This window comes from Balaenoptera borealis (assembly GCF_965194805.1).
Source record: "Balaenoptera borealis genome assembly, chromosome: 13".
In the NCBI taxonomy this organism is placed as follows: Eukaryota; Metazoa; Chordata; class Mammalia; order Artiodactyla; family Balaenopteridae; genus Balaenoptera; species Balaenoptera borealis.
The window spans coordinates 40339259-40352052 of NC_138870.1; the positions used below are offsets into that span (position 1 = coordinate 40339259).

The 12794-nt window shown below is 34.6% G+C and overlaps 1 protein-coding gene across 2 annotated transcripts in view; it reads right to left on the reverse strand.

The window, feature by feature from the left end:
* Window positions 1–230: 230 nt before the first annotated feature.
* Window positions 231–12794, reverse strand: part of RPAP3 (RNA polymerase II associated protein 3) — a 41485-nt gene continuing 28921 nt past the window's right edge. For both annotated transcript variants that reach the window (XM_082349407.1, XM_082349408.1), the window contains 5 exons: window positions 8275–8513; window positions 4633–4819; window positions 3773–3870; window positions 3203–3303; window positions 231–611 (listed from right to left, as the gene is read on the reverse strand). In XM_082349407.1, the coding sequence (XP_082205533.1) occupies window positions 526–611; window positions 3203–3303; window positions 3773–3870; window positions 4633–4819; window positions 8275–8513 (711 nt within the window). In that variant the 3' untranslated portion in view covers window positions 231–525. The remainder of the gene's footprint in view (window positions 612–3202; window positions 3304–3772; window positions 3871–4632; window positions 4820–8274; window positions 8514–12794) is intronic.

Below are 12794 nucleotides of genomic sequence, written 5' to 3' on the forward strand. Positions count from 1 at the left end.
CCGGGAAGATCCCACATGCCCCGGAGCAACTAAGCCCATGTGCCACAACTACTGAGCCTGCATGCCACAACTACTGAAGCCTGTGCACCTAGAGCCCGTGCTCTGCAACAAGAGAAGCCACCATAATGAGAAGCCCATGCACCACAACGAAGAGTAGCTCCTGCTCGCCACAACTAGAGAAAGCCCAAGCGCAGCAACAAAGACCCAACGCAGCCAAAGATAAAAACAAATAAATAAAAAAAATTTTTAATAAAAATAATAAAATAAAATGACATAAAACACTGATCTTTACAAGTATACCTCATTATTTATATTTTTATTTTCAGAAGAAAACTTATAAATAGTTCACTTACATATATTTCTCACTAGTTAAATCACAAATCACTTTATATTTAATTAGCTTACATCCAAAAACAGTACTTCTCCTGTATAATATCATTTTCTTAAAAAGCAAAACATTTTATTTTCAGTAGAAAACAATTTACATATGAAATCCAAAGGCAATAATTTCAGTAAAAATGGAAATCAACCACCGTATCTTTTCTTGAGTTCTTCAACAGAACTATCATTCAATCCTGATTTGCCTATGTGATTGAATAATACACGTGCAACTGAAAAAGAAAAAAAATTCATTTTAATCTCCATTTTTAAAAAGTAAAGCAAAAATTAAAGGGAGTAATCAAATCTGTTAAATATTTTTTACATTATAAAGCAATCATTAGGATTATTTATAAATTCTAATTCAGATATTTAAAAAGCCAACCTGAGAACAGAAAATTATATGGCAGTCCAATGATGTTTCTTAGCAGAATATTTTGCTTTGGCAGTAAAAAAATTTCCCCTACATCCTCAATGACATTAACTTTGCAGATTAAACATAATTCATTCTGTACTACCCTAAAGATTTTTGACCTGTGTAACAAGTACACTTTTACTTATTTAATATTCCAATTAACTTTTTCAAAACTTAAATCATTTTAAAAGAAAAATTTATATCACTACTATAAATTAAAAATTAGCAATAACATTCACAAAAATCATGTTTGATGGGCAAGCTATATACATTTTTATAATAACAATTAAAAGTTAAAAAAAGATTTGCTTATGAGTCATTTAAAATCTTTATCTTTCATACCACTGAAATGGCTGGTCTACACTCAACACTATGGAAAACGGGATTATAGTTCATACATTCCTCAACATTAAAACTAGCTAACAGTTTTTAATAATAATGACAATAATAAAAGACAACAACAGCTACTATTTACTGAATATTTAGTTACATGCCAGGAACCACTGTAAGTGCTTCCCATGTTTAACTTAGTGGACAGTGGTGACCCCACCAAGACAGTACTGTTGGCAGGCCAGTCTGAAGGACCAACTCACATTCTTTGACCACACTTCAAGTTATCACATCACAGTGGCAAGAAATACATTCACTCATGCACTGACTAAGAGGTTATTATGTACTAAGCACTGTTCTACACGCTGAGGCCTAGAGAACAAAGTAGACAAAGTTCCTGCTGTCATGGAGCTTCCATTCTATTAGGGAGAGAGAAATAATAAACAAATACTTAAAATACTGTCAGCTAGTTCTGTATTATGAAGAAAAATAAAGCGAGGTAAGATGACAGAGGGTGATGAGGAAAGGGAGGCAGGCAGTTATTGTGAGTAGGCCTGTGAGGAAAGGTGTCTCTGAGGAGGTGACTATTAGGTAGAAACTGAATGAAGTGAGGAAGAGGCAGGGGAAGATAGTCTAGGCTGAGGGGGAACAGTCAAACACAAAGACCCTGAGGCCATAAGAAGTTTGGAAATTTGGTATATTAAAAAGACACAAAGTCAGTGCAGTGGGGCAGAATGACTAAAAAAAGTGATAGAAAATGAGGTCAGAATAGTAATAAGAAACAGTAATACGTTCAGGGAATTTCAGGGACTGTTTCTGATTAAAGGTTAAGCAGAAACTTCTTTTGGTTTACCCCTATTAGGAATCTCTCTAAATTACATGTCCACTTCCCTAAGTTCAACATACAGAGTATTTTTCTTAGTGATTCAGATTCAATGTCACTGCTACAAACATAAAGAAGAAACAGAAAAGGAGCCCAAAGTATGTTTAGTCCAGAAAGTATCTGAAAATCATAGTTTTTGCTATTTTTAAAACTAAAAAACTGGTATTCCTGCATTCTAATGATTTTTCTCTTTTTCCTAAAACTACAGTATAGCCTTAAAACTCCAAGTACAATTGATCCTTGAAAAACACGGGTTTGAACTGCACAGATCCACTTAAAGGCGGATATTTTTCAAAAGTAAATACTACAGTACTACATGATCCACGGTTGGCTGAATCTGTGAATGAGGAAACTCAGATACTGTGGACCGACTATAAAATTGTACGTGGATTTTCAACTGTGTGGAGGGTTGGTGCCCCTAACTCCCATGTTGTTCAAGGGTCAACTGTAATTGAAGCTTCTCCATAGTCTGATTTTACTTAAATTAGGGTTCCCCAAAACTGACACTTTATGCCAAAGACCGAGATGTAGAAATAAATAAGGAATCTAACTCTTCAGGCTCATCACCTGCCTCTTTTTACCCTCTAACTCTACAATCCAGCCACACTGCACTCCTTTTAATTTTCTGAGCTCAACTGGCTCTCTCCTGCCTCAAAACCTCTGCACATTCCCACCTCCTTCATCTGACTCCTGCACTTTTTTGAGAATTCAGCTTAAATCAAACAAACTCAAGGAAATTAGCTCAAAAAATGGGTGAGACCTCCCATGCACCCACGCCCAGTTGCAAGTTCCTGTGGCAGAAACCCTGCACGAGTTCCATCATGCCAGGAGCTCAACCATTACGCTATCACTGCGTTTTCAAGTAGAAGAGCCCAGAACACCTTGGTTTAACTCCTGGGTCTGGCTTCCTAGCTATGGAACCTCGGTCAAGGTCCTTACCTGTGTATGCTTCAGTTTCCTCCTTTGTAAAACCAAAATGATAATCATACCTACACCTCACAAAGTTGTTGTCAGAATCAAAAAATTTAACTTTACTTAATTTAATAGTCATTCAATTTAATTAGCTTAATTGTAATTAATTTAATTGTATGTACCTTGTACATAATTGACATTCAATAAATATTTGCTATCATTTGTTGAATAAAGGAACACACAAGAATAAAGAGATATGAAAAAGCTTTCTTCACAGAACTCACTTTTCTTCTCAGGTTCTGACATAAACATCACTGCCATATCAAACCTTCTTAGTTCAGAAAGTCTTTGTAAGATTTCAAAGATGAGTGATGGCTTTTCTTTCCTGAAATAACCCAAATAAAAAAACAAATGATCAATGAAAAGCAGCTCATTCAGTCTGCTTACTAAAATAATATTTCTAATTATATATAAATAAGGTCTTCATGTATCATTTTTCCCTGCATACTGTCTATATTTTAAGTGCCCAAATGAAGAATTTTATCAAGTCAACTGAAAAAATTGTAATATTCTTAAATGTGAGGCATAGCACAGATGTTATTAATCTGCTATAATATTTGTCACTTCCATACTCTACCTTTCTCTAAAAAAAATTTTAAGTCCTTTTTCCTCCTAATCATTTCCTTCTTCATTGTTTGTACTTGTCATCTCTTTACAACTTCTGCAACAGCTAAATTTACAAGAGAGCTAATTTTGCTATATAAAAGGTAATATGACACCAAAAAGAATGAATTTCCCAAATCACTAGAAACAGCTGAGCATTACAACATGAAAGCATAACTAAACTTACTTACTCAATGTAAAAGTCATGCAGAATTTTAATGATATGGTTGAATACATCTGGATCTAGATTTTTCTGAAACAGCTTGGGATACAAGGATGGTTCAATTTGCTTGGGAAAAATATAAGGTGTTAGAAAATTAAATTATGGCAACATTCCCAATCACAAATTATTTATATAATAATTGCTTAGTTCAACATAGTAAAAAATAACTATTATGCATTAGTATTCAATGAATATATAATAATGGAGTCACACTGAAATGTAACTATGATAGAAGAATGAAAGTTAGAGGAACTATAAAATAATCACTCTGTTCAAGACAGAGAAAAATCTCATGGAGAGATGTGTACTACCCAACAGAAACAGGAAATGAAAGAGAGCTCTCAAGGAGCAATAAAAAGAATTAGAGAGTTTAAAAAATAAAACTACTTGAAAAAGACAATGCTAAAAATCCATTATTTGGTAAATTTCATATGAGTTAATTCTTTTCCTTGAGCAAATAAAAGCTCATTTTCAGGAGACTGACGGCCTAAATATTGCAAGCATTGTTTGGCACACAGAAAGCACTCAATGTATTTCAGCTTCTTTCCTCATCTTGAAGGATGAAGAGTTAAGTTTAAGTCATGATGTATGAAACTAGATTAAGTTACTTTAGAAAACAAAATTTAACACAACCTTTTTCAGAGGTTCACTGGTTGCAAATATTTAAAATGGTCTGACCAGGCTGATATATTTGTATCAGGAAAGGGATAAGAGCATTTTCTACAATCATATTATAAGCAAATATAGCACTATTATTATATAGTGACCAAAGAAGTTCTTTGACCTCTAACTTACAGGAGAACTACCAGCTTCCTCCCTCTTTCTTACCTTCAAATATTGATACAACGTATCTGGAGAATTTTTCAGTTGTCTGAAATCAGATTCAAGCTGAAATGAGTTTGCAGGAACTGGAGGAAGAGCAGTCCTGATAAACTGAGCAGGTGTTTTGTCTACCTCTATAGAAATCTTCTCACTCAAAGACTGACATACATTCTTTTTCAAATTGACTTCAGGTCTGAAATATTTCAGAGGCATCAAATAATTAGAAAAGAACCACAGGGCTTCCCTGGTGGCGCAGTAGTTAAGAATCCGCCTGCCAGTGCAGGGGACACGGGTTTGATCCCTGGCCTGGGAAGATTCCCACATGCCGCAGAGCAACTAAGCCCATGCGCCACAACTACTGAGCCTGCGCTCTAGAGCCTGCGAGCCACAACTACTGAGCCCACGTGCCACAACTACTGGAGCCCGCACGCCTAGAGCCCGTGCTCTGTAACAAGAGAAACCACCGCAATGATAAGCCCATGCACTGCAACAAAGAGTAGCCCCCGCTCACCACAACTAGAGAAAGCCGGCAAGTAGCAATGAAGACCCAAGGCAGCCAAAAATAAATAAATAATAATAATAAAAAAGAAAAACAAAGAGAAGAACCACAAATAGTCAAAGCTTATATAAGGAAACATCAACAGAGATTTTTAAATTTCTACTTTATTCATACTGTATTTCTATTTATATTCTGCCAGTAGTAAATTCTTTCAGCTGATAATATATGTATACTTTTGGCAAGACAGATTATACTTGTGCAAATTTTCAGATGCTGGTTACGTAATGATTATTCTCATTAGCTGGGCTAATAGCCTGGCCACCTTTTGACAAAACATTTCTATACACTGCATTATTATATCACATATACTCACAAGTCAACCTTTCACTCTGAATTATGTGAATTACCACAGTTTCAAGAAAGATTCCAAGAAGGAAGAAATGCTTCCTCCTTTAAAAAAAAAAAAACAAACCTGCCTACTTAGTTTTCCCACAATCTATACTATCACTCTAAACAGAACTACTAAAGTTCAACGTTTAAAACAAAAAAACCTTTTAATAGGATTGTTCAGTAGCAATGCAAAAATATATGAATAAAATTTCAACACCCTAAAGTAAACTACTAATCTATGTCTTTTATATTCTCATCATTAAGAAAATGCATGACTTTTTAAAAAATTCTGAACAAAATTTAAAGAGCCCATGAATATCTTAAATAGTAATGGCTAGAATAATGATAATGCCTAAATTCTACATTGTTTATGAAGCTTCCCTATAAAAAATTAAAAATTCTTCCTGAATTACAAAGTGAAACATCTACTGAAGTTCTAGAAAAGAAAATGCACAAAATCAATTTGTTCAAGATACTTTCACCACTGTTTGCAGATGACATGATGCTATACATAGAAAATCCTAAAAATGCTACCAGAAATCTACTAGAGCTCATCAATTAATTCAGTAAAGTTGCAGGATACAAAATTAATACACAGAAATCTCTTGCATTCCTATATACTAACAACGAGAGATCTGAGAGTGAAATTAAGGAAACACTCCCATTTACCATTGCATCAAAAAGAATAAAATACCTAGGAATAAACCTACCTAAGGAGACAAAAGACCTCTACTGTGAAAACTATAAGATGCTGATGAAAGAAATCAGAGATGACACCGATGGAAGGATATACCATGTTCTTGGATTGGAAAAATCAATACTGTCAAAATGGCTATACTACCCAAGGCAATCTACAGATTCAATGCAATCCCTATCAAATGACCAATGGCATTTTTCACAGAACTAGAGCAAAAAAATTTTTAATTTATATAGAAACACAAAAGACCCTGAACAGCCAAAGCAATCTTGAGAAAGAAAAACAGAGCTGGAATCAGACTCCCTGACTTCAGACTATACTACAAAGCTAGAGTAATCAAAACAGTACAGTACTGGCACAAAAACAGAAATACAGATCAATAAAATAGGCTAGAAAGCCCAGAAATAAACTCACACACCTATGGTCAATTATCTACAACAAAGGAGGCAAGGCTATACAATGGAGAAAAGACAGTCTCTTCAATAAATGGTACTGGGAAAACTGGACAGCTACATGTAGGAGAATAAAATTAGAACGTTCTCGAACACCATACACAAACATAAACTCAAAATGGATCAAAGAACTAAATGTAAGGCTGTACACTATAAAACTCTTAGAGGAAAACACAGGCAGAACACTCTTTGACATAAACTGCAGTAATATCTTTTCTGATCCACCTCCTAGAATAATGAAAATAAAAACAAAAATAAACAAATAGGACCTAATTAAACTTAAAAGTTTCTGCACAGCAAAGGAAACCATCAACAAAACGAAAAGAACCCACAGAATGGGAGAAAATATTTGCAACCGAAGCAAATGACAAGGGATTAATCTGTAAAATATACAAACAACTCATGCAGCTCTATGTCTAAAAAACAAACAACCCAATCAAAATGGGCAGAAGATCTAAACAGACATTTCTCCAAAGATGACATACAGATGGCCAAAATGCACATGAAAAGATGGTCAACATCACTAATTATGAGAGAAATGCAAATCAAAACTACAGTGAGATATCACCTCACACCAGTCAGAATGGCCATCATCAAAAAATCTACAAATAATAAATACTGGAGAGGGTGTGGAGAAAGGGGAACCCTCCTACACTGGTGCTGGGAATGTAAATTGGTACAACTGCTATGGAGAACAGTATGGAGGTTCCTTAAAAAACTTAGAACTACCATATGATCCAGCAATCCCATTCCTGGGCATATATCTGGAGAAAACGATAATCTGAAAGGATACATGCACCCCAATGTTCACTGCAGCACTATTTACAACACCCAAGACATGGAAGCAACCTAAATGTCCATCAAAAGAGGAATGGATAAATAAGATGTGGTACATACACACAATGGAATATTACTAAGCCATAAAAAAGAATGAAATAATGCTATTTACAGCAACATGGATGGACCCAGAGATTATCATACTAAATGAAGTAAGTCAAAGACAAATATCATATGATACCACTCATATGTGGAATCTAATTTTTTTTAAAAATATATAAATGAACTTATTTATAAAACAGAAACAGACTTACAGATATTGAAAACAAACATCGTTACCAGAGGGGAAACATGGGGGGGAGGGATAAATCAGGAGCTTGAGATGAACATACACAAACTACTATATATAAGATAAATAAGCAACAAGGACCTACTGTATAGCACAGGGAACTCTACTCAATATTCTGTGATAATCTATATTGAGAAAGAATCTAAAAAAGAATGAATATATGTATATGTGTAACTGAATCACTTTGCTATATACCTGAAACTAACACAACACTGTAAATCAACTATACTCTGATAAAATTAAAATATTTTTTTAAAAAAAGATACTTTCTCTTATTTCTAAAGTCCTCAGTGTGGTAAAGGAATAGTGATCATTCCTTCAGCAAAACCTCTCTTACAGTTAAAAGAAAAACTACAATGTAAAGTCGGATAGTTCAAAAAACTATGGGGATGAGTACAAACCAGAAGTCTCACCAGCAATATCAGTTTTCTAGTGGGATTATTACCATTCTAGATGACTATCAAATGAAAGTATTTCTACTCACTGCTGAGCTGAATTATCACTGATTTCTTCTATTTTCAATACTTTTGCTTTTGGGATATCGCTTGTGGGCAAAAGGTCATCTTGGCTTGAGTTCTTCTTACTTGTGCCAGTGGTTGCTGTTACCTTTGCTGGATGGATAGGATTAGGCTCTGGAGCAGCAGCAGTAGTAGTGCTATCTGGCACATCAACAGTCTGAATCAAATTACCAGTTTCTTCAATAATAAGCTTCTTGAGTGGTTTCTAAAACAATTAAAATCAATTCTTTACATCAACATACAAAGGTTTCCTAGTTTAGGGACACAAATTAAAAGGTTAAAGTGTTTTTACAGCCAATATCCCAGTTGTAAGTAAATTCAATTTGGAGTCATACTGCCAGACTACTACCATATGTAGGTCTAAATGGGGGAAAGAAGATGCATATATAAATCATTACAAGGCAATGGAATATGCACTATAAAAGGTACAGGTACAAAGTGCTAAAAGAACAGAGAAAGGAAGATAAAAATTGACATCGGGGGGCTTCACAGAAAAAGTACCCAGGAATGCAGTGTTGAAGGGTATGGCATGGCCAGTGGAAAGGTGAGAAGTCCAGTAGGGCTGGTGTAAGGGGAGGAGAGGTAGAGACAAAGCCTGAAAGGCTGCTTAAAGACAGCTTATAAAGGGACTTGTGTGCCATATCAAGGAGTTTGAAGTTTATCCTAGAGGCAACAAAGCCAAGAAAAAATATGACCAAGTGACATCAGTATTGTGGGCTGAAGGCAAGTAGAACAAGGCCAGGCAATAACCTGCATTCTGTATGAAAGAAAAGATCCCGCATGCCGCAACGAAGATCCTACAACTACGATCTGATGCAGCCAAATAAGTAAATAAATAAGTATTTTAAAAAACAAAAACAAAAACCTAACTGCATCCTCTAACTGCTGGATAAAACCAGCCCAGAATTAAAGATTTGCCAAATAATTTACACAAAGTTGGTAAGTACCTGACCACAATAATGGTTTTTAATTTATTAAAATAAATAGCATTCACTATTTATTTCAATCATAACAGGTGGCAAATATTTTCAATTTCTTCCTAAGTTTACATGTAATACTCTTTACTTTTTAATAAAAGACGTTCTTCAATATACTCATTTTCATTCCAACTGTACAGTTGAATTTTAAATCAAAAAGCTGTAAATATAAAAACTTTTGACATATATACTAAACTCTGTTAAAACCAGGCATTCCATTAGCATAACTAAAAAAAGACCTAATGGTAACAACTGATTGTTACTAGATGAATGCACATAAATAAAAAAGCTATTAAAAGTCTGTTAACAGAATCCTGTTAGCGGTTCTATCTTTAAGGATAATCATGTTAATCTAAGGCCTTTGCTTTGCTGATAACTATCAACATCAATAGTTTTCTATCAAGATATTGACCACGAATGGATATGTGTTAGCGTTAAAAAATAGTGTTAAAGAACAGGCTATAAAAAATAGACTATAACTACTGAATTGTATCAATACAGTTCCATTTAAAACCAAATCCTTTCATTGACAACAGAGGTGCAAACATGATCCTAGTTAATAAATTTCCTAACAGATGATCTCTTTCAGGGTAGACCAGTGGCTACTGAGAGCTGCTCAATGCTACTGATGGCTGGGAGGGATGAGGGGATGACAGTATGCTGGTAACAGGAGTGAAACACAAAAGATATCACTACAGTTGAAAGATGTAAGAAAATATGAAAGAATCAATTCATCTCTTTTTAAATTAAGACTTAGAAGCATAACATTTTATTTAACTCTATATTATACCATTTCAAGAAAAAGAAAAAAGAAATAAGAATAAACAGAGGGCTTCCATGGTGGTGCAGTGGTTAAGAATCCGCCTGCCAATGCAGGGGACATGGGTTTGAGCCCTGGTCCAGGAAGATCTCACATGCCGCGGAACAACTAAGCCCATGCACCACAACTACTGAGCCTGTGCTCTAGAGTCCACGAGCCACAACTACTGAGCCCACAAGCCGCAACTACTGGCAACTACGTGCCTAGAGCCGGTGCTCCACAACAAGAGAAGCCACGGCAATGAGGCACCCGCGCACCGCAACGAAGAGTAGCCCCTGCTTGCCACAACTAGAGAAAGCCTGTGTGCAGCAACGAAGACCCAACACAGACATAAATAAATAAATAAATAAATAAAATTATTAAAAAAAAAAAAAAAACAAGAATAAACAGAAAAGGAGAAAGAGACGAAGCACCACGCAGAAAGGTGAAATTCTGATATGGGAAACCAGGAAAATGAAAAAAATACAATATTTTAGTGGACACCAAGAGATCAGGACAAACTCTCATTTACTACTATCCTACCTAGGAACCCCAGGCCCAGCTGACCTACATTACTGCTCTCCTACAGTCTCTCTAGAGAATATATATTAACAGTACTCCCCGCTGCAAGCCCTCAAGCACAGGACACCCCAACCGAGCCTCTCGCTTGAATAAAGTAACCCCAGGACTCTTTTTTCTCCACCTCCTGGGCCTTCCTTTCTTTCCTGACCACTTTCCTCAGTGTCCAGGTGGCCTCACACATATATGACTGAAAAGGAAATTAACATTTGTTTTACGTGAAACTGCCTTAGCATTATTGGACATTATTTCCTTTGATCTCAACTAACCTGTGAGTTATTCTCAACTTAAGTAGAAAAAGTAAGAATCACATAGAGTTCACATTCGCCTAAAATTTTAAAGCTTATGAAATGGGGCTCAAATCAACTCAAAAGCATCATACCAAACTGCACCTACTATTTTCTAAATAATGCCCACTTTTTAAAATGGAGACCTATTACAAAAATAAATAGCAATTTTTTCCCCTTCCCACTAGGATAATGATTTTGTTTCTGTTGGATCAGTTACAAAATGGTTTACCCCAGATCTCTCAATTCATGAAGGTGTTCTGTTTTGAGATCCAGCCACAAAAGATTCAAATTTATGTTGCATTTTCACAACTATTAACATAAACTGATATTTAAACTGAGGGAGAAGAGAACCCAACAGATTTATAAAAGCTGTTTAGGGTATACTGGCAATGGGACATTCTTCCATATACAGATATCTGATTTACCACATGGTAATGTCTTTATAATTATGGATAGCAAAAGTCTGACAAAGGCTTTGTTTTTAACTTTTGAGACAAAGTTTTACAAAGAAATAAAAGTTTAAATCACATTGGATTAAACATTTAATCACCTTTATTGTTAAGAATAGAATAATAGCAAGTGAATATGATGTATGAAAATGTATGAAAGCAACTAAGATTTATGCCTGGCACAGGAAACAATTATTATCTCAGAAAATTCAAGAATAAAGTCAAAATAAGAACCCAAGAAAAATATTAAACAAAGAATTCCTCTATCTGTTACTAACTTGAACTATGAACTTGGCAAAACACAAACTTTCTTTGCCACACCTTCTTCCTTTGTAAAAGGAGGATAAAAATATCTGCTCTGACAGATATTTATATATATATATATATATATATATATATATATATATATATATATAAACAAAACAAACCACTGAATTTTACCAGCTACTCTTTCTGTTCCAGTATTGCAGGAAAAATCTGGCTTTGTTGGACTTAATGAAAAACAGTATGGTATACCAAAAACAATGTGCAGTGTATATTCTTAAGAATAATTCTGCCTATACAGGCATACCTTGGAGATATTGCAGGTTCAGTTACAGACCACCACAATAATGTGAATATTGCAATAAAGCAAGTCACATAAATCTTTTGGTTTCTCAATGCATATAAAAGTTATGTTTACACTATACTGTACTCTTTTAAGTGTGTAATATAGCATTATCTCTTAAAAAAAGTACATACCTTAATTAAAAATACTTTATTGCAAAAAAAATGCTAACGATCATCTGAGCCTTCAGCAAATCTTTTTGCAATAGTAACAAAGATCACTGATCACAGATCACCATAACAAATATGATAGTAATGAAAAAGTTTGAAATATTGCAAAAATTACCAAAATGTGACACAAAGACATGAAGTAAGAAAATGTTATTGGAAAAATGGCGCTGATAGACTTGCTCAGCACAGGGTTGCCACAAACCTTCAATCTGTAAAAAATGCAGTATCTGCAAAGTGCAATAAAATAAGGTATGCCTGTACTAGATTTTTGCCAAAGTGCTAACTTTAGATCAAACCCCACAGAAGATGCAAGACTACTGTAATAAAATCCCAATCTCAAATAAGAATAGTAATAGAAATAAAAATATTTAATTACAAAATGTAAAACTGCTCCAAATTCCTTTAAAGCCAGAAAATATGTAGAAATATTTAGTGTTAAATTAAAAGTCACTTTAAAAAGTTACCCCAGAACTTTAAACAGCTCAATTTTCCCCAATTTGACTATGTCAATATTCCTAAGAAGTATTTTTTAAAGATTCTAAAAATGGCTCTAGGAAGAGATTTCAACATTTCTTTTAAGAGTCTACTAATTCAACATTTGTTTTCAGCTCTTAT